The 27,508-nt window shown below is 33.4% G+C and overlaps 2 protein-coding genes across 4 annotated transcripts in view; one reads left to right on the plus strand and one right to left on the minus strand.

The window, feature by feature from the left end:
- The window catches only part of SRP54 (signal recognition particle 54), a 37,455-nt gene extending 12,876 nt beyond the window's left edge, over positions 1-24,579 (plus strand). For all 3 annotated transcript variants that reach the window (XM_025442961.3, XM_025442962.3, XM_025442963.3), the window contains 13 exons: positions 845-929; positions 4,644-4,748; positions 6,401-6,467; positions 6,546-6,603; positions 10,531-10,681; positions 11,756-11,904; positions 12,430-12,530; positions 13,037-13,123; positions 16,860-16,933; positions 17,149-17,257; positions 19,671-19,841; positions 23,123-23,218; positions 24,096-24,579. In XM_025442961.3, the coding sequence (XP_025298746.1) occupies positions 845-929; positions 4,644-4,748; positions 6,401-6,467; positions 6,546-6,603; positions 10,531-10,681; positions 11,756-11,904; positions 12,430-12,530; positions 13,037-13,123; positions 16,860-16,933; positions 17,149-17,257; positions 19,671-19,841; positions 23,123-23,218; positions 24,096-24,187 (1,345 nt within the window). In that variant the 3' untranslated portion in view covers positions 24,188-24,579. The remainder of the gene's footprint in view (positions 1-844; positions 930-4,643; positions 4,749-6,400; positions 6,468-6,545; positions 6,604-10,530; positions 10,682-11,755; positions 11,905-12,429; positions 12,531-13,036; positions 13,124-16,859; positions 16,934-17,148; positions 17,258-19,670; positions 19,842-23,122; positions 23,219-24,095) is intronic.
- The window catches only part of LOC112657127 (uncharacterized), a 78,036-nt gene that overhangs the window by 46,730 nt on the left and 3,798 nt on the right, over positions 1-27,508 (minus strand). The window contains exon 2 of the mRNA XM_035719823.2: positions 5,053-5,228. The gene's annotated coding sequence lies outside the window, so the exon portion shown is untranslated. The remainder of the gene's footprint in view (positions 1-5,052; positions 5,229-27,508) is intronic.

Genomic DNA, 27,508 nt, shown 5'->3' on the forward strand with positions numbered 1-27,508 from the left:
TGAAAGTTTCTGCTATACAGCATTTGAAAAGAATAGAACTCATGTTGCACGACTGTGTTTATATAGTATATTTCCATAATGATGTTTCAAAGAATAAACTACATGTGGCTTTCATTTAATTATGGATTTCTTTCCATTTTACTACTCTTTTATTTGGATGGATTTAATCATATGCAGTATAGTGTTTTAATATAAAAGCCTTTTAACAGTTCTTCATAGAAAAGTACCTTTTTATCCTCTTCAGGTCTAAAGTGACATTAATCAGCCTCCTTCATTATTGGAGAATTGTATTCATTCTTGTTCTCTTTATGGCTTTTCTGTCCATATTTGAATGAATGAATACTATGTGTCATTTCAGTTATTGTATTCTTTGGGAGAGGTACTGACTGGGGCAGGGCACGTAGAGTAACACAGGCACCTTAATTAACTGCTTGAATCCTAGCCCTTGTCATGTTCAGGCCATTTCTCCTTTTCGTACTGTTAGACTGGGTAATAAATACCTAACTACTAGCATTTAAACATTTACAACTAGAGAAAGTAATCCTATTTTTTTTGCTGTGTGTAAAGATGCATAAAATACATATGCTGTAAAAATAAAATTAATACTTTGCAGTGATACAAGGACAAATTAATATTTAGTCTTTCAAAAGAAAGCCTTGAAAACTTAAAACTAACCAAGGTCTTACGTCTAATATTTCATGGTAAATTCTTTATATGCACCTCAATCAGAAGACTATTAGTGTGAATGATCAAATATTTTTACATTCTTTGGAGCAGAAACGTTTTTTCAGAGTGTCTTAACCGGCTTTTCTCTCTCCCACCCACAAAAACCATCACTACAAAGGTCTGCTATTGATCTTGAAGAGATGGCATCTGGTCTTAACAAAAGAAAAATGATTCAGCATGCTGTGTTTAAAGAACTGGTGAAGGTAAAAGTATATCAGGATTGTGCTATGATTCTCTGTAGACTCCAGTGAGTAAAAATACACTAGTCCTGCAACAGGAATACTATTTCAGAATACTTTTTTACATTTTTATAGAATATGCATCTGTATTAAAAAATATTAATTGAAGGGTTATAAACTTTTCCTAAAGGGCCTATTTTTATTATAGACTTTTCTGAATACAAAGTTCTGAATATAGATATGATAGGCCAGTACTACTCCCATAAAAATTCCCAAAGCCAGTTTACAAAAGTAAAACTTCACTACAGATGAATTATTATCGAAGGGCCTACCTTGAGTTTATTCTCTTTAATATCAGGTTTTGCTTTTTGAAGGTTCTAATTTGTACAGAAAGTCATTCTTGACAAGTGTTCTTTCCTGAACTGTTTGTTCATTGTGTACAGAATTTCCTTTGAAAAGACCAAATACCCTGATTCTTGCCTAGATTATGAGCAACTAGTGAAATTTTATTTTGCAAGTAGTAAGTAGAGCCTATTGCCTTGTATCCCTTAGAACTGATATTGCTGCTGGGTCATGAAAATTGTGGTGGAAATATTAGCTTTAAAAAATATGTATGAGTCCAATGGTAAGGGAAAAAAAGGGAAGGAACTAAAAAAATTTTTTGTAGGGCAACATGTCTGCTAGTAGTCTACTGGTATTTTTCCATTTATTGTGTGAATAGTTTACTCCTTTGGTTTCAGCAGAGCTGATTGATACTTTGAAAAAGTCTAGTATCTCAGATGGTTATGTCATTTAATGTAGTCTTGTAGAGTACTTAATAAAAAAAGAAATAAAGACCTAAAAGAGGTCAGAGAATTTATCTAGTCATACTTCTCAGTTTGCAGTTGAGAAAAATTAAATAGCTAGTTAGTGGCAGAGATAGGTCTGATCTGCAAACTCCTTGTAGGACTCCTCACGTTATTTCCAGTTTGCTTTTCATGTAGCCCCTGATCAGCGCAGGATGAGTGAAAATTTCTATTTTTAGGGTTTGGCACCTATAGGCAATTCTGGTGCATTAACTGCTTTGTTAAGAAGCATTTATTGATTACCTGCTTTATTCTAGGCAATTTACTGAGTGCCTGCTTTATTATATGCTGCTGATAGCAGAGATAAATTAGACTGGTCCCTTTACTCAGAAGCATATGGTCTAGAGCAGTAATGTGCAAAAGCAAGGTTAAAACTTTTCATAATAATACTAAGACATTATTTGCCTTTCCTGCCTTTTTTATTGTTTGATATTTGCACTAATGATGCAAAAGCAATGGTGGGCAAAACTCCCTAGCATGAATCAAGACAGTAGTACCAAACTGCACTAGGAGACATTGTACTCTTTACTACTACACCCTTGCAGGGGGGAAAAAAAAAAGCCAGTTTTACTTAAGAACGCCCTTGATGGAGCAGAAGTTATTAGTTGTATTAAATCTTAACCCTTGAGTATACATGTCTACGATTTTGTGGGATGAAACAAGAAGTATATAGAATGCTTTTTTGTTGCATATTGAAATTTGATGGTTGTCTTGAGGAAGGCACATATGTGCTTATTTGATTGCAAGCTGAGCTAGCTGCTTCTTTTATAGAACACCATATTTATGTGAACAAACAGATAATCTGTGTTATTCAGACTTGAATAAGATCTTCAAGTAAAGTGAGCCTGTCACTTTAAGGCAAATAATAGTATTGTGGCCAGTGATAAAATTTGAGCTTTCCAGTGAAAACTAGAGACTTGTATCTCCACCATGAGTTTGACAAGATCCCAAAACATTTCTGATGAGATCAGTATTGATAAATAATTTTTTTGATGTTTAGTGAAATGTGTGAGTGACTAATATATGATGTCATAAAATCATGCACCAGCATAAGATCCATTCAAAGTGCAAGATAGAATAACAGATTTTAATGTAATGAAATATGAAAGTTTATATGGTTTCAGATTCTATATTGCGACTAATCTTAAAAACTACTATAATTACAAAGGAGTCCTGGACACCTGGGTGGCTCAGTTGGTAGAAGCATCTGCCTTTGATTCAGGTCATGATCTCAGGGTCCTGGGATTGAGCCCCACACCAGGCTCCCTGCTCAGCGGGGAGTCTGTTTCTCCCTCTGCCTCTCCTCACAGCTTATGTTCTCTCTCTCAAATAAATAAATAGAATCTTTAAAAAAAAATACAGAAGGAAAGGCGTCCTGAAACTGAAAAGTACTGCTGTTCTAGAGTGCAGAAGGAATAGGAGTTAGGTTTGTAAAATAGTCACTAAAATACAGAAGTTCCGAATTTAGGTTCATAGAGAGGTGAGTCCTTCTGCTGTAAGATACTGAGAATGGAGGTGAATGTAGGGTAGCATGAATGTTCTGAAAGGATCTAAGGGAGGGAGAGTGGATTTATGTTTAAGATAGATTTTGCCTATTTCAGAAGTTTCCTTAAGGCTAAGCCTGCGCCTTGGAAAGAGATGACAAAATGTGTTCTCTTTTCCTCCCTTCTCATGGCTTTCCTTGAAATTCAGTTATAATACGGACTATGTGATCTTTATGGTATGGTCTGTCATGAGCTCTAAAAACTTTCTCTTAAGGACTGGATAGTTTAGGCTTTGTGGGCCATATGATTTCTGTTGCAGCTACCTAGCTCTGCTGTTGTAGTATAGAAGTAGTAAATGAATGGGCATGGCTATGTTGCATAAAAACTTTATTCATATGTAGTTTGCTGGTCTCTGGTTTAGGACATTAACTGCAATTATGGCTTTATTATCATGTGGAGATATGTGCTGTCTGCTCTAAACAACTGACTTGCAAATGAATTATTTTTTTTAAATGAACTTTAAAAAGGCTTCATGCTTATTAGTTTGTGGGCAGTCCATATACAAACCTTAATTTCCTACTGACTCATGGAATTGGTGGTTATTTTTTACTAGCCCTCTAAATATAGTAACTTTATAGAATAGTAGGTCTTTGGCATTGGAGAACTTGACATCTGACTGACCTGGAAAGTCTTTCACATGTAATTTGTAATTTTGCTCATACATAAACATTCATTGAACATGAAGATAGGTATTGTCCCAGGGTGGTAGCAGCTAGCCCCATGTAGTTATTGAGCACTTATAATGTGGTTATACACATTATACATTGAGATGTGCTATAAGTATAAAATAGATACCAAATTTGAAGACTTGATATGGGAAAAGGGAATATAAAATATCTCATTTTTAAATGTAGGTTACATGTTGAAATGATAACATTTTAATATACTGGGTTAAATAAAGTATTAAAAATAACATGACTTATTTTCACTTTCTTTTTTTTATTTTCACTTTCTTTAATGTCATTACTAAAACTTTAAAAGTTCATAGAGTGGTCTGCACATACATTTTTATATTTCTGCAGTGCTGATGTGGATTGCTCCTCTCAAACTTGGTCTCACTATTCACACTCCAGCTTGTTCTAAAAAATGTCTTGAGACCCTTCTCTGAATTAGGTTTGGGAGTATAGGCTTGCTTATGACTTTGCAATACATTATTTTATATTCTTACATTTCACTGTGTGTGTTCAAAGGGAAATAGTAAACATGTAGTAGAATGGTAGGATTATGGTGGTCTTTTATACTAAAATGTCTTTAAATTATTTTTACAATTTAGAAGTTGTGGAGAAAGGGGTTTTGAATGTAAGCATATGTTAACCTGATTTTATTTTTATTTTATTTTTGGTACATAGCTTGTAGACCCTGGAGTTAAAGCATGGACACCGACTAAAGGAAAACAGAATGTGATCATGTTTGTTGGATTGCAAGGGAGTGGTAAAACAACAACATGTTCAAAGGTAAATTATACTTAGTTTTAAAAAAAATCGTAGAGAAGATATGTTTGTATAAATCAAATTATATGTTAAAGCCAGGGTAGTATTGTTGTTTTACAGTTTTGTGTTTTTCAATATATCTGTTATGTTTTTGTAATAGCTTTTTTTACAATAAAAAGAAAGAATCCCAGAGTCTCCCTTGTGATTGTTTTTTGTAAGAATGGCAGACTTTTACATAATTGTGCTATTTCTTTTACCAAAGAGATTGTTTCTGTCCTTTAAAGAAGTGAGCATATGATTTTTGGAGAAGAGAACATGGAAAGCTTACCTTATCTCCTGTGGTTCAAGGCTCCCTTTTTCCAGTGTCCTGCCCAACATAATCCAGATCTTCATTTGCATATCCTTTTACTAATTTTTAATTCGTTATACCATCTCTTTCTCCAGAATTGGGTGCCACAAGCTTCTTACCAGATTTTGTTTCACAAGCCTCAACTATGTTATAACCTAGAAAAAAAGAGAAAAAGATAATTTCTTAGAGGGTTATGTTATTGTTTCTTTTTACTTAATTAACATGAATATTATACATTTTTCACTATGGTCATGTATTGCTTGATCATTTTATATCCTTTGAATGTTACTAGATGGCAGTTAGCTCTCAAGCTTTTTAACATATTTGCTGTATTCAAAAATGTAATACTGGAAGCACCTGGGTGGTTCAATTGGTTAAGTCGCCGACTCTTGATTTTGGCTCAGGTCGTAAGATTGAGACTTTTGTCAGGCCCTGCCCTGGGCATGGAGCTTGCTTAAGATTCTCTCTCTCTCTCCCCACCATCCCCCTGCATGTGCACTCTCTCTCTCTCTAAAAAAAAAAAAAAAAAAAAAAAGTAATGAGAGGTGTGTAACTTTAACTTGAATCTAGGAAAATACTATTTTTTCCTAGGAATATTCTTCAGCCATTAAATACCATTTTTATGTGAACAAACAGATAATCTGTGTAATTCAGACTTGAATAAGATTTTCAAGTAAAGTGAGCCTGTCACTTTAAGGCAAATAATAAATATTGTGGCCAGTGATAAAATTTGAGCTTTCTAGTGAAAACTAGAAACTTGTATCTCCACCACGAGTTTGACAAGATCCAAAAACATTTACACACTCACACGGGAATATTATTCAGCCATTAAAAAGAATGAAATCTTGCCATTTGCTACAACATGGAGTATTATGCTGAGTCAAATAAGTCAGAGAAAGACAAATACCATATAATTTCATTCATATATGGAATTTAAGAAACCAGATGAGCAAAAGGGATAAAAAAGACACAAACCAAGAAACAGATTCTTAACTATAGAGAATAACCTGGTTGTTCTATCAGAGAAGTGGGGGCGGGGGAGGGGATGGGTCAAACAAGTGATGGGGATTAAGGAGGGCACTTGCTGTAATTGAGTACCAGGTGATGTATTAAAATATTGAATCACTATATGTTACACCTGAAACTAGTGTAATACTATTTGTTAACTAATTAGAATTCAAGTAAAAACTTAAAACAGTGTAATAATAATTACTTTCAGGAGAATGTGAGTTTATTTTAATCTTTAAGTAATAAAGGTAAACAAACAATTATGTGCATAATAATTTGTAGTTATTAATGTTGTATTTTTAAAATATTTCTTTCCCAGTTAGCATATTATTACCAGAGGAAAGGTTGGAAGACCTGTTTGATATGTGCAGACACATTCAGAGCAGGTAATGTGTTGAAATTTGAAAACTTCTCTGTAATTTTTATTTTTAAGTTTGAGGACTCATTAACTCTTTATCTTATAGGAGCTTTTGACCAACTAAAACAGAATGCTACCAAAGCAAGAATTCCATTCTATGGAAGGTGGGTTTCCGGTTTTTATTTTGATACGTATTTATGTGTCTCATCTTGTCTCAGTTTTTATTTTAGGCTGTCTGGTCACATTTTAATATCTACTTAGAAGTTTAAACCTTTCTGGAACAAAGTGGGGTATAATTAATAAAGTGTTCTCTTTTATTATTATAACATGACTCTTCTGATCCAGCCTGATATATCAGAGTGGATGTTGTTTAGTTTATAATCTGCCTATACTTTTCATCCTGCTTTGTATGCTTCTCTATTCTTATTTATTTCTTTTCTTCCTTCCTTCCTTTCTTTCCTTTTCTTTTTTTTTTCTTTCCTTTCCTTTCCTTTTCTTCTTTCTTGATTTTGTCTATTTATTCATGAGAGACACAGAAGGAGAGAGGCAGACATAGGCAGAGGGAGAAACAGGCTCCATGCAGGGAGCCTGATGTGGGACTCAATCCCTGGACTCCGGGATCACGCCCTCAGCTGAAGGCAGATGATCAACCACTGAGCCACCCAGGCCTCCCTTATTGTTTAAGACCTATCTGAAGCATTCCTTGATAAAACACACGGGTGAATTCCATACTATTTTTTTTTGTAAATAATTTTAGAAAGTTTGATCATCCTAAAAAAGCTTATAATGTATAATTATCTCAGGTAGAGATCATTGCTTTCTTTTATTTGATATAGTAGTTCAGTTAAGTAATTTATATGTTAGAATGATTAATGAAAAGAATTGAGTCTATATTGAATTTAGGACTTTTTGGGAGGATAACATTTTCTTAACATTATTCATATAAATGGTTTCTTAGTAAGGTAAAGAAGCTAAAATTTGAGGTAATTTAATGAATGGTATCATTTTGTTAGTCATGCTTTCTACTTTTTGGGTGGCGAGAAATGCTAATGAACTTTTGGCTTACCATATATTCTTTATTTAAATTTTTTTTCTTTTACTTTTTTATGATTTCATTTCTTTTTTTTAAAAGAATTTATTTATTCATGGGAGACAGGTGCAGAGACATAGGCAGAGGGAGAAGCAGGCTCCCCACAGGGAGCCTGATGTGGGACTTGATTCTAGGACCCCAGGATCACAACCTGAGCCAAAGGCAGACACTCAACCACTGAGCCACACAGGCACCTTAGTTTTTTATGATTTCTAATAGGTAGATTAAAGAATAGCATTAGGAATTTATTTTTAGGATAAGAACTGATTCTAATATGGACTTAAAAATCAAAGGATAAAAAAATATTAAGGGATAACAAACAGTTGTATCCTTTGGTTCAAAATTTGTAAGAAATTTGGCTGATAATTAACTATTGGCTAAAGCCAGAGCATTTTTTAATAGTATTCTCAATACCATTTATGAAATAATCTTTCTTTTACTCATGTAAATTTAAGAAACATAATACATATATGGAGTAAAATGTTAGTGATCATTGTTTTCTCTGGAAGGACTGAAGGGACTGGGACTGAGGAAGAATTTGAACTGCATCTCTGCTGTTAAATTTACATATTAGCATTTATTTTAGGGGTGGCATATACAGAGCTATTTGTTACATAACCATTTGTCCTGTATTTTTTTAAAAATCTATTTTATTTAAGACTTTTATTTTTTTATTTTTTAATTTATTTTTTAAAGCAGTTCTTTTTTTAAGATTTTATTTATTCTTTTTTTTATTTATTTTTTTTATCTTATTTATTCTTGAGAGAGAGAGAGGCAGAGACACAGGCAGAGGGAGAAGCAGGCTCCATGCAGGGAGCCGGACGTGGGACTCGATCCCGGGTCTCCAGGATCACGTCCTGGGCTGAAGGCGGCACCAAACCACTGAGCCACCCGGGCTGCCCTTTAAGACTTTTAAAGTGAAAGCGCTAAAGATTTCACTTCCCAGTTACCAGTTTTTAGCCTGTCCACCTGTGGTTTATTTCAATGTCCGTGCAAATGAACACACAGATATAGACAGATAATTTTAAATTGAAATGGAGTCTTACAGTGCTTTTTACTTTGTTGTGGTAGTGGGTATATGTAAATTTGTCAGCTCTCATCAAAATGAACACTTAAAATAGTACATCTTACTGTGTGTATCAGTAGACCACTAAGGAGTTGATTACAAATGGGATCTTATGACAAGATAGTGGTTACTCTTGGGAGGGAGTGTGGTGCTGGTTATGTTGTTTCTTGACCTGGATGTGTTCACTTTGTGAAAATTCATTGCATTTATAATTTGTGCAACTTTTCAATGTAAATATATTGTACTTCATTAATACATTCACAAAACAATGAAATCTTTATTCTGAAATAGACCATATACTGTTTAAGTTAATTCCATTTTATGGCATCATTGCATTCCACTGTGTGCATTCCATTCATTCCAATATGAATTCCATCATATTTCTTTGTACATTTATAAATTTTAATTATATCTTTAGCATATTTAAAAATATCTGGTAATGCTGATCCTTTTTTTTTCAACATCCTCTTGCCTGTTTTCATCTGCTTATTTTCCTAGATTAAATTTTGAAATTCCTTATTAAGTTCCCAAAAGATTTTGATTGGAACTACTTTGAAACTAGTTAACTTAGTGAAGAACTGACATCTTTACTATATTGTAGAGTTCAGTTTAGGAACCTATTGTGTTGTTTTTGCTTTAAAAATTTATGTCCTTAAATATTGTAATTTTCTTCATTTAAATCTCACATATTCTTATTAAATGCCTTCATACCTGATTTTTATTGTTGCTCATTTAAGGAGAAAACTTTTTTTTAACATCTGTCTTTTCATTTGACAGTATTGATCTGTATAAAAAATTGCCACTTCTGAAAATAGTGCAGATTACAATGTGATCTCGTTTCTGGATTTTAAAGTTTAAAAGATTTTTGACAATTGTGAAAATGTAGTGAATTAGGAATGAAATTAAACTTTTATGGAAGACGTTTTCCTTTTAGGAACCAAAAGCCTACCCATTAAAATAAATGTAATAACATTCATATTATAAGAGTCTCAGAAAAAGAAGAGGGAAAAGGCAGAAAATTTATTTGAGGAAATAGTAGTTGAAAACTTCCCTAATCTTGGGAAGGAAATGGATCCAAATCTAGGAAGCCCAGAGAACTCCCATCAAAATCAACAAAAAAGAAATCAGAAGCCTAAATTTCAGATCATTTGATCCAATTCAAGCTGTAGGACTGTGTCATAACAATTTTCAAAGAAACAACATTATGAACTCTTTATATTGGCTATATTTTTATTTTTTATTTTTATTTATTTATTTTTTAAGATTTTATTTATTCATGAAAGACAGAGAAGAGGCAGAGACATAGGCAGAGACATAGGCAGAGAGAGAGGCAGGCTTCATGCAGGGAGCCTGACATGGGAATCAATTCCAGGAGTCTGGGATCACACCCTGGGCTGAAGTTAGGCACTAAACTGCTGAGCCACCCAGGCATCCCTGGCTATATTTTTAATACCAAGAAATTAGAAATACTTCAGATGACCAACAATAGGGCATTTATTTAATAAATGATAGCATAACATATGATGGAATATTATTTAGCCTAAAAAGTCATGTTTTACAAGAATATTTAATGGCTTTATAAAATGCTTATGAAAGGGTGTTAAATGGGAAAGCATGTGTATGTATTCTTCAATTATTAAAGAAAATATAAAAAGTATTTGAGGGAAAAAACTCATTCAGATAAGACATGCAGCAGAATCACATAGAATTTTGTAATTGGAAAACTAAATAATGCTTTCTGCTGCTCTAGAAGTGGTTTGCTATCTTTATTTTTAAACTTTTTTGTTTGCTATTTTTAACATTTATTAGATTTTATTTTTCAGAATTGAAATTGTGACTTTTTCAGAATAAAGTTATACTAATAATTGTCAAATTATTAGTATTCGGAAGTTTTGCTCTGTGGTTGTTGTTGAATCATTTGTCCTTGTTAAATAGCTATACAGAAATGGATCCTGTTATCATTGCCTCTGAAGGAGTGGAGAAATTCAAAAATGAAAATTTTGAAATTATTATTGTTGATACAAGTGGACGCCATAAACAGGAAGACTCTTTGTTTGAAGAAATGCTTCAAGTTGCTAACGCTATAGTAAGTAACTTTCAATTTAACAACATGGTAAGGACTTTGGCTAATTTAATTACAACCCCTTATTGAGTTTATGATCTATGTAAGTTGTTTTTGGTTGTATAATAGATTCCAAGTAATTTATTTCTTTCTATTTTGGGTATATGTATTTGTATGGTAAGGACTTAATCTTCTCTATACTAGATATGAAATTTTCATGAATAAGTATCAAAAAATTTTCCTTTCTCACTTAATCATCTTATTGTATATATAATAAAAAACAAGAAACATAATTTTAAAATTAACCTTTCATATTGACTTTTCTGTAAATTATTTAAATCAAATTAGGACATTTCCTTTAGCTGAATTTTGAAAGATTTTCAAAATGAAGCATTTAAAAATGTTAATGATCATTTAGTGTCTCTTTAAAATTGTGATGGAAATAATTTAGGGAAAAGAAGCAGCTTCTAGATAATCTGTAGCACATATTTTGCCCATGAACTCAGTTTTGCCTTTGAGGAGTTGGCAGTAATTCTTTAGCTAATCAATGCTAATAAATTTCTTTTTAGCCATGCATTATTTTGACCTGGTTGAGCAGAGCTAAGGGAAATAACCTCACCTCTGTTTTATTCATTTTGGTTTTAATTCATACTTTTCTACTTTTTCCCTCTTACTTACTTTTAGTATTCTCTTGCGTAGAATGTGATTCCTCAGATCATTACATATAAAAAACATTTTTCCTCTTTATTCAGGCCTCATCTCAAATGTTATTCCAGAGAGGCTTCCCCTGGCCGCCCTATCTAAAAAAAGTCTCCCATACCTCATATTGTTGTACATCTGAAATGTTTACTTGCCCATTTATTATCTGTGTCTTCTGACTAGAATATAAGTCTCATAAGGACAAGGATTTTATTTATTTCTTTGTCTCAGGACCTAAATGGTGTCTAATATATAGTACTCCCTCAATAAATATTTATTGATTTGATAATAATAATAAAGATAGCAAATACTTATAATAAATATTTTTCTATAGCTTCTAATGATGAAATTTGCTCAAGAGCAGTAAAAATATGTATCTTTCTTATTTAAATTTTCTAGCAACCTGATAACATTGTTTATGTGATGGATGCCTCCATTGGACAGGCTTGTGAAGCCCAGGCAAAGGCTTTTAAAGATAAAGTAGATGTAGCTTCGGTAATAGTGACAAAACTTGATGGCCATGCAAAAGGAGGTGGTGCACTCAGTGCGTAAGTATTACTGATGCTATTGTTCTAAGGCTTGGGCTTATATGGGGCTTGTGTGTGTGTGTATGTATTTATAGCTTTCTATTGATCATTTAAAATACAGTCCAGGGGCACCTGCATGGCTCAGTGATTGAGCGTCTCTGCCTTTGGCTCCAGTCATGGTCCTGGGGTCATGGGATTGAGTCTCGCATTGGGCTCCCCTCGGGGAGCCTGCTTTTCCCTCTGCCTATGTCTCTGCCTCTCTCTGTGTGTCTCTTGTGAATAAATAAATAAAACCTTTTAAAAAAATAAAATAAAATACAGTCCAGTATATACCCAAATTGAAAAAAAAAAAAGATAAATTCTAGTGGCATACCTAATATGGTCTATAAAAGAATTTTAAATAAAAACAAATTTGGAGTCCTTCTGATATAGTTCTGTTTTAACAAGTGAAAAGAAACTTGAACTGTATATCTTTAATTACTTTGAAATCTGCTGGAAAAAATTTACCTTTTTTAGATTATTTCATCATTTTCCTTTTCTCTGCAGAGTTGCTGCCACAAAAAGTCCAATTATTTTCATTGGTACAGGGGAACACATAGATGATTTTGAACCTTTCAAAACACAGCCTTTTATCAGCAAGCTTCTTGGTATGTACAGTGGTGGGATATAAAAAAATCTCTAAGGAATAGCGTGGCTCTTTAGGACAGATTAGGATTTTAATCCTACTCTCTCATTGACTAATTTAGGAAAATCATTACCTTCTATGATTTATCTTCCTCACCTGTAAAAAATCAGGATGATGGTTTTCTTCTTCTTTTGGTTTGAGTGGTAGAGGATGAAGTATTAGAAAGAGTTCTTTGGAAAAGTTTTAGAGCACAATACAAAAATACGTGGTTTTGGTAATAGCAAGGGTAATGGCAGTAAAACCTTTTGTATCAGGTAATAGAGTTCGAGAGCATGGAGTTTGGAATAAAACCTGGGGCTGGAGTTCCTGCTTTGTTTTAAGTTCTTGAGGTTCAGTTTTCTCACCTCTAAAATATAGTAGGAATATCTGACCTGCTGTCTCACAGGGGTATTATCTATGTGCATGTATTTTATATAATGTAAAGCAGTATATATTGTTGTTAATTTTTCTTTTTTTGGGGTCTTATAGGTATGGGTGACATCGAAGGACTGATAGATAAAGTCAATGAGTTGAAGTTGGATGACAATGAAGCACTTATAGAGAAGTTAAAACATGGTATATGAGAAGCAAAAAGCATTTGCTCTCTGATGTCTTCTCACAATTTCTTTTTGATAAAGCTACTGTTAATTTGTTTGAAATGACAAATCTATTATTAAAGTTCAATTCGTCAAATGTTTATTTTCTACATGATTTATATGCAAATCATTTTAAATCTCAGATAATCTGTAAACAATTGTAGAATTGAGTGTTTTTATTTTCTTTCTTGTAATCAAATTGCCTGAAGGTTAAAATTGAGATTTTCATTGAATTTCATGAAGTAGAACAGGTTAAATGTAAGTTGGAACACTCTTTCTAATCTGTTTATTTACAAATTATGAGTGTGTATGTGTGTGTATATATATATAATATATACACTAAATATAAAAAAATGTAGAAGAATGAGATTAAGCACACATTTGTTTTCACTCCACATTTAAGACCACTCCTATAAAGAATATATGTTGTGATTAAGAGCTCAAATTCTAAAAAAAAAAAAAAAAAGCTCAAATTCTTAAATTTGTCATATTTGAATTTATATTTGATCTATTTTTAGCTGTATAACTTTTTCAAATTACTGAACCTTAATTTCCTTATCTGTAAAAAGTAGGTAACGCTAAGTATCTTCCTTATAAACTTGTGAAGATTAAGTCAGCTGATATATATAAAATCAGAAGTATTCATCGTATATTATTATTGACCATTTCTTTTTTTCCTCCAAATGATCTTACTCTTAGTTTCCATGGTTATATACTATCCTGCCTCTGCTCATTCTCACTTATCTTGTCAGTTACCTATGCCTTTATCCCTCTCTTAAATGTTGGTATTCTTCAGGGACCAATGCTAGGCCATCTTCTTTCTCTGGAGCTTCAGGTTGATACCTGTTTGTTTACTAGACCATACTTGGATGTTCATAGACATTTCAGATTCAGCGTATCTGTATCTTCCCATCCTAAAGTCTCACCTCATTGTTATCATCAATGAATGCTAATGTCATTTGTCTTATTGCCAGAGGCAGAATCTTGGGTGTTGTCATGGACTCTCTTATTTCTTTCTTGCTCTGCCCATTCCTTTTCCCATCTGTCAGCTTGTCCTAGTAGTTCTACCTCCTAAATATCTTCATTCCATTCCCTTTTCTTGCAGCTCCTGCAATTATGCAAGTTTATCTCTTTATTAGGTTGTTTATTCTAAGTCTCATTTTAACAGATCTTCCTGTTTCTTGGATTCTTCCCCTTGGATCTATTTTTTATACTGCGGCGAAAATGCAAGTCTAATCACATTACTGCCTTTCTTAAAATCTTTCAGTGGCTTCCCATTGCTCTTAGAATCTTGTCAAATGACTATTATTGGGGTACCTGGCTGACTCAGTCAGAGAAGCATGCAATTCTTGATGTCAGAGTTGTAAGTTCGAGCCCCACCTTGGGTGTAGAGATTACTTAAAGTGTTTTTTTTTTTTTTTTTTCCGGTTCCTTTTTTTTTTTTTTTTTTTTTTTAACGTTTCAACTTTTTTTTTTTTACATATTGGTGTTCAATTTACTAACATACAGAATAACACCCAGTGCCCGTCACCCATTCACTCCCACCCCCCGCCCTCCTCCCCTTACTTAAAGTTTTTTTTAAAAAAACCCACGACTCTACCAACTAGCTCACATCTTCCATATCATTTTTTTAAGACTTTTATTTATTTATCCATGAGAGACACACACACACACACAGAGGCAGAGACACAGGCAGAGGGAGAAGCTCCATGCAGGGAGCCCGATCTGGGACTCGATCCAGGGTCTCCAGGATCACACCCTGGGCTGAAGGTGGCACTAAACCGCTGGGCCACCTGGGCTGCTCATCTTCCATATCATTTTTGATGCTCTTTTCCTTAACCTTCCATGTGCCAGTCATGCTGAATTTCTCTCAGGTTCTGAAATATATGTCACCTCTGTGCCTTTGCCTGTTAAACAGGTGTTCTCTCTTCTTCATACTTCCACGCCCCTCTCCCCAGCCATAGAGGCTAACTCTTACTCATACTTCAGTCTCTCCTTCTTTAGGGGCATTTTACCTGATCCCTGGACTGAGTTAGAACTCTGCTATATGTTTCCATTGCACCCTGTAATTTTTGTATTATTCATTATAATTATTAGATATATGTCTTCCCTGTTTGAAGGCAAAGGTAAGTTCATAGCTGTGTTCCTTACATTTTATGTTTATAGTACCTAGCATAGTTTCAGGCACTTAGTAGATTTTTAATAAATATCTGTTTAATGAATGAATCTATCCCTCATTGCCGGGTGCTTTTCCCCACCTTTCTTTATACTTGAACAGCTCTACCACTGCTTCTGCCACCAAATTAAACTGGGTAATATATCCCTAGTCAGTCTACTTTTTAACTGTTAGATCTCTCCTTATGCCTGCATTTTGCTTCTGCTCTTAGCATTCTACTCATTTCTAAGGTCACCAAGGGCAAAAGTAGTAGCAGCCTTTTTTTTCCCCCTTGGTTCCCAATATTTGTTACTTTCTTTTGTTTTTGAACTTTTCATGTGGGTTCCATGACAGTGTATTTCCTGTACTATCATGGCTTCAATGGTCACTCCTGTGTAATAGCCAAATATGTATTTCAGCCTTAACTTTTTCTACCACTGTTTAATTTTACATATCTAGCTGCCTGCTATAACATTTCCTTTAAAATATTGTACTGTCGGGCACCCCGGGTGGCTCAGCGGTTTAGCACTGCCTTCTGCCTAGGGCATGATCCTGGAGTCCTGGGATCGAGTCCCGCATCAGGCTCCCTGCATGGAGCCTGCTTCTCTCTCTGCCTGTGTCTCTGCCTCTTTCTCTCTCTCTCTCTCTCTCTCTCTCTCTGTGTCATTCATGAATAAGTAAATAAAAGCTTTAAAATAATATTGTACTGCCACTTAAATTCAGGATGAGTAAAACCAAATGCCTTTTCCAGTTATATCTTTAGGCCATAAATAGAAAATACTCTGGATTGTTTTTTTTTTTTGGATTGTTGTTGTTGGTTAATTGAAGTTAATTTACATATAATGAAATGCGTGGTTCCTAAGGATATTGTTCCAACAATTTTAACAAATGCACAGAAACACATATCCATCAGGAAATATTTCCATTAACTAGAAAGTTTGCTCATTCTCCTTCCTAGTAAGTACATCATATTGTAGGAATCCTAGTATGTCCCTTTTTCCCTACACCTGGTTTCTTTGACAGCATAATTTTTTTGACATTCATCCATTTAGTTCTATGTACCTGTAGCTTGTTCTTTTATTGCTGAGTAGTATTTCATCCATAGTCTATCATTTTCCTCTTCATGGACAGCCATGTTGTTTAGAAAATGCCAAATAATCTAAAGTGTTTTTGCCGTTTTACATTTTTACCAGTGATCTATGAGAGTTCTGCTTGCTCCATATCTTCTTGAACTTTTGGTGTTGTAAGCCTTTTTCATTTTAGTCATCCTAGTATGGTAGAGTTTGTCTGCCTTGTTTTCACGTTTTTTGTATATTTACTTCTGTCCATTTTTTCTGATAGAGTGTAAGCTTTTCTAGGATAGAATCTGTCTGTGTATCTATAAATTCTCGACTGCATTTACCATATGATCTTGCCCATAGTTAACTGCTCAGGAATATTTATTGATTAGATATTTTGCAAGTATGCTTCAAGATGAATCCATGACTAAGGAAAAGATTAATTTTATTGAATGGAAATGTACATTCTCTAACATACCTGAACCATTTATGTTGTATTTCAGGTCAGTTTACGTTGCGAGACATGTATGAACAATTTCAAAATATCATGAAGATGGGCCCCTTCAGTCAGATCTTGGTTAGTTATCCAAAAAAGTTTTTTTTCTACCTTCTTTTGTTTTTCATTAAAATGTTTAAGAATAGATGCCTTTACTTTCATTATTTTTGCTATTTGGGTAAAAAAATATTTTAAAAATTTAGTGTCAAAATTAAAGCTAGTAGTTAAATGTGAACATTCTGAACAATTTAATCACAAGCTGTTGTTAATTTTATGTTTAAATATATTTGTTTTAGGGTATGATCCCTGGTTTTGGTACAGATTTTATGAGCAAAGGAAATGAACAAGAGTCAATGGCAAGGCTAAAAAAGTTAATGACGATAATGGATAGTATGAATGATCAAGGTAAGATGGCAGATTACTTGATTTAGAGGGCAATGTTCTGAATATTTGCAAGTGGATAGTTTCACTGTGTTCTTGTGGACAAGACTGGAAAAAATGTAGACTGAAAGATTAGGTAGATTTGTAGCTGTTTTGAACTCAGAGTTCTGGTTATTGGATTGACTTCATATAGAGAAATGCGGAGTACAGTGTTTCTCCAAATGAGTTCCGTGGAAAAAACTCTCTTCAGATGATGATAGATATAGCTTGAAAGGAATGTTCTGTAGTCAAATAAATTTGGGGGGAATTGTGGGTTAAAAAAACTAGTAAGTTTATTATGTATGTCTCCTCAGAGCTCTCATATGTTAACATGATTTGGGAATCTGTAAGAGAAATAGTTTAAGCAATGCTTACAAAGTTATTTTGTACTGAAACTCTCGAGGCTTCAGTATTTTTTTTAAGAGGGAGAGAGAACACACACGAGTGGGGGAGGGGTGAGCAGAGGAAGAGACAGAGAGAGTCTTAGGCAGGCCCCACGCTCAGCATGGAGCCCAATGTGAGGCTCCCTGAGCTGAAATCAGGAGTTGGACACTTAACTGACTGAGCCATCCCGGCGCTCCTCAAGGTTTCAGTCTTATTAGAATACTGCTCTCTGTAATCCTGTATTATCACTACCTCCTCCTATACTTCCAGCCCATTAACATTTCTAGTTCCATGACCCCTTTATCTTTTTTCCAGTTTTTAAACACTCTTTCTGATTCAACCCAGCACGTATTCCAAACCTTTATCACCCCCCCCCCCCCCACCCTTAGGCTTTCAATTCTACCACTTGACCTCTGACTTTACAAAGAAACACAGGCTTTTGGCATAGAATTCCCTCAGCCTTTGGCTAACTTAGCTATAAGACTGTGACAGTCATGAACCACTCTTCAGGCTTTTTCAAGGACCTTAGATCTCCCTCAATAAAATCCTTTCCTGTCTCCAGTCTTTTCTTACCTCCTGACTTTTATTCCCCTTTCAGCATATAAACATTCTTAAGTTCACATTTTCTGGGCTCATACTTCTCCCTCATGCTTCTTTACTCTTTGTTTAGTCAAACTTCTTGGAAGAACAGTTTGTATTTTTCTCAAACTACTGAAATCTGACTTCTGTCCCTACCACTATGCAGAAATAGAATATACAAAGATTTCCAATAACCTATTGGGCTGCTCCAGTGGATCCTTTTCAGTCTTTTTCTTGACCTTTACAACAGTGGCACTTGTTGATCACCTTTTTGCTTGGCTTCTATTAGTATCGTCTTTCTCCACTTTTACTGTACCTTTCTTGTTAACTCAGTCACTTTTTTAGCCTGTCCCTAAAATGAATATATATACTACAGGTTCTGACCCGGAGTTCCTTGTTGAGCCTGGAATTGGGCTCCCTACTCAGCTGGGAGTCTCCTTCTCCCTCTCCTTTTGCTGCTACCCCTGCTGGTGCTCGCTTCCTCTGTCAAATAGATAAAAATAAAATCTTAAAAAAAAAAGGAGTTCTAAGAGGAATAGTCAAAGGAGTTGGATATTTGTAACCTAGAGGAGATTCACCAGAGACTTGGTAGCTCTCAGATATTTGAAAGCCTTTTTCTTTGTGCCTGGCAAGGAGACATGTATGCAAATAAGAAGTGCCAGGCAAATTTATTTTATTTTAATATGGAAAAGATTTTCCATAATTACAGGTATAATAGAATGGCATAGATTACTATATTTTAGATAGTGTGACATCTGGACTGAGGGTAGCTGACTATTTAATGGGAGATCTTGTAGAGAGAATGCAGATGTATTAGGAATTTTAATTAAAGTCCATTGTATTCTGTCTGAGATCATATGTAGCTAATGCCAGAAGAAATGCACCTTGTATTCTAAGAGTTATAAAAACACTGGAGGGAATTAACTCATTCTTTATCTCACAGAAAAGATTAAAATACTAGTCGAAATTATATAGAAAATATTACCGTTATTCTGTTGATGATAGAACCTACCTACTTCAGTTGCTTAGATGCCTAAATTTATTATTTAAATGTTAATAGTTATTTAGAGCTAAAGCGAGCACTTTTCTTTTTTGAATATACCTTATGCTTCTAGTATATGCTCTGAGGAGCAGTTGGAAATGAGATATGGAAAAGGTACACATAGGCTTCAAAAGTTTTCAGAATGTCCTATTTTACTTAAACTGTGGGGTGAGTACATGTGTATTTGTTTTATTGTTTTTATAGTTTATAAATATTATAGATGTTCTTTTGAATATATTTCATGTTTAAATTTTAAAAATCAGATGCAAACATGGCAGATGATAACATTTGTTAAATCTGGCGGTAATTTTATTTGTGTATAAGATAAATTTGTACATAACTTTTGATAATATTAATTGTATGTAAATGAAAGTAATTAATCCTTGTCTGCAGAACTTGACAGTACTGATGGTGCCAAGGTTTTTAGTAAGCAACCAGGAAGAATCCAGAGAGTAGCAAGAGGATCAGGTGTGTCAACAAGAGATGTTCAAGAACTTTTGACACAATATACCAAATTTGCACAGATGGTAAAAAAGATGGGAGGTATCAAAGGACTTTTCAAAGGTAAGAAAAGTATTAGACTCATCATTATTTAACATAGCGAAAGTAAAGAAAGAAATTGAGAAACTAAAATTAAAGCCAAGTAGTACTGCCAGTACTGGAAAACACATTGCCGAATTTCATGTTATATTCATGTACTTCTTGAATATGATCTGATTTATGTTTTCAGATTCAAGGTAATAAACACTAATATTTATTAAAGATAAACAATGACTTTATCTTTATGAAGATGTAATACATAGTAAAGAAAATTTAGAGAGAATAAGAAAGTATAAGAAAAAAACTTAAAACACCCATCACCTTTTCTCCCCAGGGAATCCTATCAGTCCTATTGCAAAATAGGACTATAACTAGTGAACTACTGCTTTCTTCTGAAACATCATTACTATTATTCCATATCGTCAAATATTCTTCAAGATTTAACTTTTAAGCACTGAATACTCTTCCAGTTATGATTATATCTTTGGTGCAGTGGATATTTAGGCTGATTCATCTGCTTCTGGTTAGCCGGGGATTTTGTCTGTTTTGATCAGATACATAGTTGATGCTGAATGAATTTTATAATAATTTAATTATTTAATATTTTTTTTTAATTTTTTTTAATTTTTATTTTTTTATTTTTTATTGGTGTTCAATTTACTAACATACAGAATAACCCCCAGTGCCCGTCACCCATTCACTCCCACCCCCCGCCCTCCTCCCCTTCTACCACCCCTAGTTCGTTTCCCAGAGTTAGCAATCTTTACGTTCTGTCTCCCTTTCTGATATTTCCCACACATTTCTTCTCCCTTCCCTTATATTCCCTTTCACTATTATTTATATTCCCCAAATGAATGAGAACATATAATGTTTGTCCTTCTCCGACTGACTTACTTCACTCAGCATAATACCCTCCAGTTCCATCCACGTTGAAGCAAATGGTGGGTATTTGTCATTTCTAATAGCTGAGTAATATTTTATTTAATATTTTCAATTTAATAATTTCAGTTTAATGATTCAGGATATGTTTTTTAGATTACTACTCAAGTTTAACATCTCTTCATACATTTATTAGTTTGGATTTCCTTTGTGAATCATCTCTTAGGATCCTTTTCATTTGTCTTTTTTTCTCCCGTTGCTTTGTAATCACTCTTTAAAATCCTTGGCTTGGGATCCCTGGGTGGATCAGTGGTTTAGCACCTGCCTTTCGCCCAGGGCCTGATCCTGGAGTCCCGGATTGAGTCCTGCGTTGGGCTCCCTGCATGGGACCTGTTTCTCCCTCTGCCTGCATCTCTGCCTCTCTCTCTCTCTCTCTCTGTCCCTCATAAATAAATAAAATCTTTAAAAAAAATAAAATAAAATCCTTGGTTTATGTTTACAAATATTTTACCCAGTTTTCATTTGCCTTTTATTTACAGTTTTTAGTGAATGGAAGCTTTCCTTTTTAATGTAGGCAAGCCTATTTATCATTTTTTTTTTAAATTTTCTTATGCTCATAAAAGCCTTCCCCATCTTGATAACCACAGTAGTCACCTACATTTTCTACTTGTTTTGGTTTTATTTTTTAGGTTTTTAAATTTTTATCCCATCTGAAATTTATTTTGCTGTGTATCGAATAAGGTAAAAAGATAAATTTACTTTTCCAGAGTTAGTCAATTGTCCAAGCCCTCGCAAATATTTTTTCTGTATTACAAACACTATTGAAGTGAATTTATTATTTCAAACACATTGATTAGATAATCTCCAAAGATGAAGCAATACTATTGAATAGCTTTCTAAAAAGGATGAGTATTTATATAATTTTTTAAATCATCTTTTTTCTTTGATGCTTTATTTTTTTGCTTGTTATATGCTATTTTTTTGTGACAGGAAGAAAAATTAGAAAACATGTTTAAGATGGGTTATAATTTCTCACATCACATGCTATTTCAGATAGTGATTTTTTTTTCAGATAGTGATTATTAAATATGTTTAACATCTTTCCCAAATAACCCTGTTTGTGTTTTGTTTTGTTTTTTGTTTTTAAGGATTTTATTTATTTATTCATGAGAGACACAGAGAAAGTGACAGGCAGAGACACAGACAGAGACACAGACAGAGGGAGAAGCAGGCTCCATGCAGGAAGCCCGATGTGGGACTTGATCCCAGGACTCCAGGATCATGCCTTGAACCAAAGGCAGCTGCTAAACCACTGAGCCACCCAGGAATCCCTATTTATTTATTTTAGAGAGAGAAAGCTGACTATTCTTGATTGAACTACTGTGGACCTGTTTATCTAAGCATTGATAGCATTGATTACTCAATAAAGGCAGAATCAAGATGAAATGGGGAGTGGATGTGACATATATTCTTGTCACACCAAGTTCTTAATATTTTTTAGAAGTTTTAATTCCTCAGAAATAATTTGTCAATGGGCAGAGTATTCACACCTTACACAGATGTATTAATCGTGAAATTTAAAAAAAAATTGTGAAATTTTTTTATCATGTTTTATAAAAAACATCTTTCATTCATATTTCTTAATTCATGTAATCTATTCATTCATGTAATTTATTCAGATTAGCCAGCCTTAATGTTCATTTTCATAATGAGAATTTCTGAGGAAATACCAGAATTAATGTTCCTTTGAAATAATTTTGCCTGAAGCAACTCTACTTGTTGTTGCATTGATGATCTGTTTTGCTTCCTGTCTCTTAAGACCACAGCAGCTTTTCTCTAAAGGATGCTCTTACCTGTTCTGCCTCAGAGTGCATCTCTTTTATTGGCTTCCTTTTTTACTGTGGAGTTTCAATTGAGTGTGTGGAAATTCATTGGTAAATGGAGTTGCATTATTTGTCTTTCCATTCTCTGAAGCCTTTCATTATTTTTAATAGCTTCTTAGATATTTGCAAATCTTCATGTTCTCTGTCTTATTCTTTCATATTAATCTACAAGCAATCCAGGTACTTTCCCTGTGAATCCTTATCTATAGTCAGGTTTTTGTTCAGCATTCTCCCATAGGACTATTAAACAACTGTTATAGCTTCCTATTAATAATCATTGGATACAATTTTTTATTAACAAAAATCATAGCCCTTAAAAAAATCCCTTAAATATCCCTTAATACAGAATTTCACTCGTTCTTTCTCAAAAATATTTAAGTAATTGAGATAAAGATGAGAAGGGAATATGTACAAATAGAAATTATGTGTTAGGGTGATAAGATTAGGAGTGATTTCTAACAAATTTTACTCAGTTCATTAAACTTTCTATACCTTGATTATATTATATTCTACATTGACGCAAAACCTTTTTTTTTTATTCAGGTGGTGACATGTCTAAGAATGTGAGCCAGTCACAGATGGCAAAACTGAATCAACAAATGGCCAAAATGATGGATCCAAGAGTTCTTCATCACATGGGTAAGTACAAAGTTGTTACCAGTTTATAATACACAGTTAATTTATAAGGGTTAAGTTTTAATAAGCCTTCTGTTGTGATATGATGAATATCTGTTCAAAAGATGTATGATTTGAGGGAAATGGTCATCTGAATTCTAAGTTGGATAGTTGTAATAGTGCTATATAATTGAGGTTTTATTCACTCTTCTGCCATCTATGTGATTTTTTAAGCAATATACTTAATCATCTTTTGTTAATGTTTGTTTCAGTGACTATTTGCCCTAGTTTAGAATCTGGGTTATTTTCAATGATAAGACTTTGAAATTATATAAGGATTTTGAAACCCAATTATACTTTTGCTAGTGACCTATGAAAAACGTTCCTTAAACTTTATGAACCTCACTTTCCTCTTTTGTAAAATCACAGATATCTCATCAAGAAATTGTGACAATTAAGTGAGCTAATATACATGAAAGCATTTAGTACAACTTTGAGCATATAGATATTTAATAAATGATGAATTCTTTTCTTCCTGGGAGTCCTTTGAAACAACTCCTCCACTCCCCAGAATTGGTTACTATTTACAACAAGACTCTTTTGGACTTCTCAGAAAAAAATTTTGTTTAGATTTATTAACTCCCTGCTGTGTGACAGGAACTGTTCTAAGATCTTTTTATATATTATTTATTCCTTCTAACATGATGAGGTAGGTTATTCAATCTCTTTTATAGATAAAGATACTGGTGATAACAGATATTTTTAATTGGTATGTTCTTTAAAGCTGATGACCAAATTGCAGTCAGATCCCAGAAATTTTTTAGAAGTAAAACCATTTATTTGGTAACACCTTTCAAGTTCCACTTAATAATTATCTGATTTTACCCTATTTTTACTCTAGGTGGTATGGCAGGACTTCAGTCCATGATGAGGCAGTTTCAACAGGGTGCTGCTGGCAATATGAAAGGCATGATGGGATTCAATAATATGTAAAGAAGATGCCTTAATTTAAACTGACTCAGTTGATTACATTATTTGCTGAGACCTCAAGAGTTTCCCTCCTTTTTGCAAACAGGAAAAAAAAAGTATTTTTCTTGCCTGTCTCTTGCCCTTTTTCTTTCTCTTCTCATCTTCTTTCCTTCCTACTTCCTTCCCTCCCTTTGATATAAGGGAGGAATATATAGTTTTTGTGGAAATCATTATATTTTTGCTTTAGATTTTCTTTTCTTAGTTTTCACCATCATAATACTTCTTAAGTTAAACAAATCATGATGTAAAATCTAGTACTTAGAAGTTTCTAATTGTCTCAAAGGCCAAGCATTACATTTGTAAACAGTCCTGATCAGTAGTTATATGATGTCTCAATAAAAGTGCTGTAAAATAAACTTCAAACTCGTTATAAATTAAGGGGTTGTTAACTTCCTTTATGATTTAAATTTTTCAGTGAATCACATTAAAAGGCAGATAGAAAAACCAATGGCTATATGTTACTTAAAACTAGTCCTATAGGGGCGCCTGGATGCCTGGATAGCTCAGTTGGTTTAGCACCTGACTCTTGATCTCAGGTCTTGATCTCAGGGTCATGAGATCAAGGGTTGGGCTCCATGCTGGGCATAGAGCCTACTTAAAAACAAAACAAAACCAGTCCAACAAGTGTACCTTTAATCAGAAATATGGTAGAATGACTTAACCATTAGTATTGGGAACTTTTGTTTAACTTAGAATAATTATGGTAATTTTGCCATAGAAAATCTCAGGCCTGCCATTTAAATTGAACTTAGTTTATAATAAATGTTTCATATATAGCTTCCATTTTTTTACCTCATATATTTGAAGCCTTAATGGCAATATGTTTCTTTTTTTGAAAAGCCAATTTTGTTGTTTCTTACACATGAAAAAAAAACTGACGAAATTGATGTACTTTGATACTAGTTAATGTATAGACCTCCTAATGGGAAAATGGTTACATATATTAGACTGTCACTACTACATATTAAAAATAATGAGACGATGACAAGGTTGATTTGGTTGTTGGTTACTTTGGATTTTTTATGACTCAAGTGTTTTAAAAAGGTCATATGAGCCAAAATCTCTTTAAAAAAGTAATTATAAAAAAATAAATAAAAATTAAAAAAATAAAAAGTAATTACATAAAGAATGCAGCAGATTTTCTTGTTTACTTGGTCAAAGATTTTATATCCCACTAAATTATTTTTACCAGCTAAAAATTAGCATATCCCTATAGAACACTGTACACCCTATATAAATGATATATTTTGTGTTCTGCAGAAATGTCATCATAAGGTCCAGCTATAGAAATTTGACAATGAGAAAATTTGTTTTCCAAATTAGCTTCTAATTAAATTGATGCATACCACCTTTTCTGGGCAAGGATTTTTGTGATTTCTATCCTCAGGGTACTACTTTTCACTTTGACCAAAGAAGGAAATAAGACCCTTGGCCAAACTTTATGGCTCAGGCACTATTTTTAAGTATTTTTGTATCTGGTGCAAATTATATTTTTCAGAAGCAAAAATAACAGTGGGCAGAGGACACCAGAACACTTATTCAGCTTCCATTTCTCTTTCCTCTTCTGTGAGATGAGGGAATTGGAGATGCTCTTTAAAATTCTGACCGTATCAATTCCTCAATCTGACATTTTTAGTTACAAAAGCTATCCTTCCACCCTTACAGTTTTTGTCAAAGTACTGATGTTTAACCACATAAGTACCCCATATACCAAAATCAAATATTAGACCAAATTTCCTATTTTTCACTATTGTTGAAATTGGTTCCTAAGCTTTTGTTACCTGTTATATAGGCCCTGCTTAGACTACTAGCTAGATCTAATATTGTGTAACATTGGATTCTTCTGGAATTTTATGATATTAATTAAATATGTACAAACATAAAATTAGGTGTAGTTCCTAAGCTTACAATGCTTATATAATTATAAAACAAAAACTCAGAAATTAATTTCAACAAACTATTGCACCAACAAAGGTCAAATTAATGCCATTTTGATGTGATGTCAGTATTCTTCTGGAAGTATATTTGCTGGCATGTAGGATACAAGGTAAGTGTATACAGTTCATTGCAATTTTATAGAGTAATGTTTTGGAAAAAATTAAGTATTTTCTATGTAGTAAAACGAATTTCAAAATGTGTTGTATACATTATTTTGTTCAAATAAATACAGTATATTTTAATGAGAAAAGTTCCTAGGTCTGATATGCAGTAATGTACTAATCTTGAATAGAAGTATAGTGTCACATAGCTAAAAAAGAAATCTAATACTGTCAATAAATACTTATATACAGAGGCAACAAAAGCAGGAAATTTACTAGAACTAAAGTCTCATGCATATTAGTGTAGGTAAAATTAATATTAATACTTTATTGCAGTGAATATAGAGGATTTAAAAAGTAAGCCATAATATAAAAATAAATTGAATCTCTTTTACATATAGCTCTAGAAAATACAAATATTTCAGTAAAAAATGAAACAAAGCATTTAAAATAAATGCAAAAGAATTTTAACTTATACTTGTGTATGTGGTAAAATTTAGTATTTTACAGTTTGTATGAGACAGCAACCAAGGAATCTGAATAAGCTTTAATAAAAACTATGTCAGTGAGACTCATGGCTAAATAACAATAAAATGTAAGTTTTGATATTCCTTAAAACCTAGATATAATTATTAATAAAGCCAAATAAGTTCTATCCAAAACTAGAAATCCATCATCACAGCTCGAATCTAGATGATCTTCATTGCTTGCATACACTAGATTTGAAACAACTGTCATCATCACAGTTTTGCTCTAAAATCCAATTACCATATTCTCAACATTAAGCTTGTTGCATTAAAGTTGAATCTAATATCTTCTTTGTTTTTGAGTCATGAGTTACAGGAATGATGAATTTGTATCTCATATGTTGGGGGGTTAATTCAAATTTAATTTCTAGATAGTTGTGTAGTCTGTGGGTTATTTTTGTTAAGTAGTTGATGTGATGTGAAATTTTGTTATGGTAGTTATTTTCCCACAGTTTGCAGTTAGGTGTAGGTATTTGTGCTCTGTGTTAAGTAGTTGCTAACCCTAAAATCTAGGCCTTGTCTCCTCTGACCTCTTATCTGTGATACGGGTATGCTGAGTATGAGGTAATTTTCAGATACTTTTAAAGTGAAAATACACCTTGTAAGCTGGTAATTATGGCACATTTCCTTTGATAAGAACTTTGTGCCACAGAAATTCTTTTGAGTTTGGCATGCCTAAGCTAGTGTTTACAATTTTCTCATTTTTCTCTCTCCATTTG

Source organism: Canis lupus, chromosome 8, assembly GCF_003254725.2.
Source record: "Canis lupus dingo isolate Sandy chromosome 8, ASM325472v2, whole genome shotgun sequence".
In the NCBI taxonomy this organism is placed as follows: domain Eukaryota; kingdom Metazoa; phylum Chordata; class Mammalia; order Carnivora; family Canidae; genus Canis; species Canis lupus.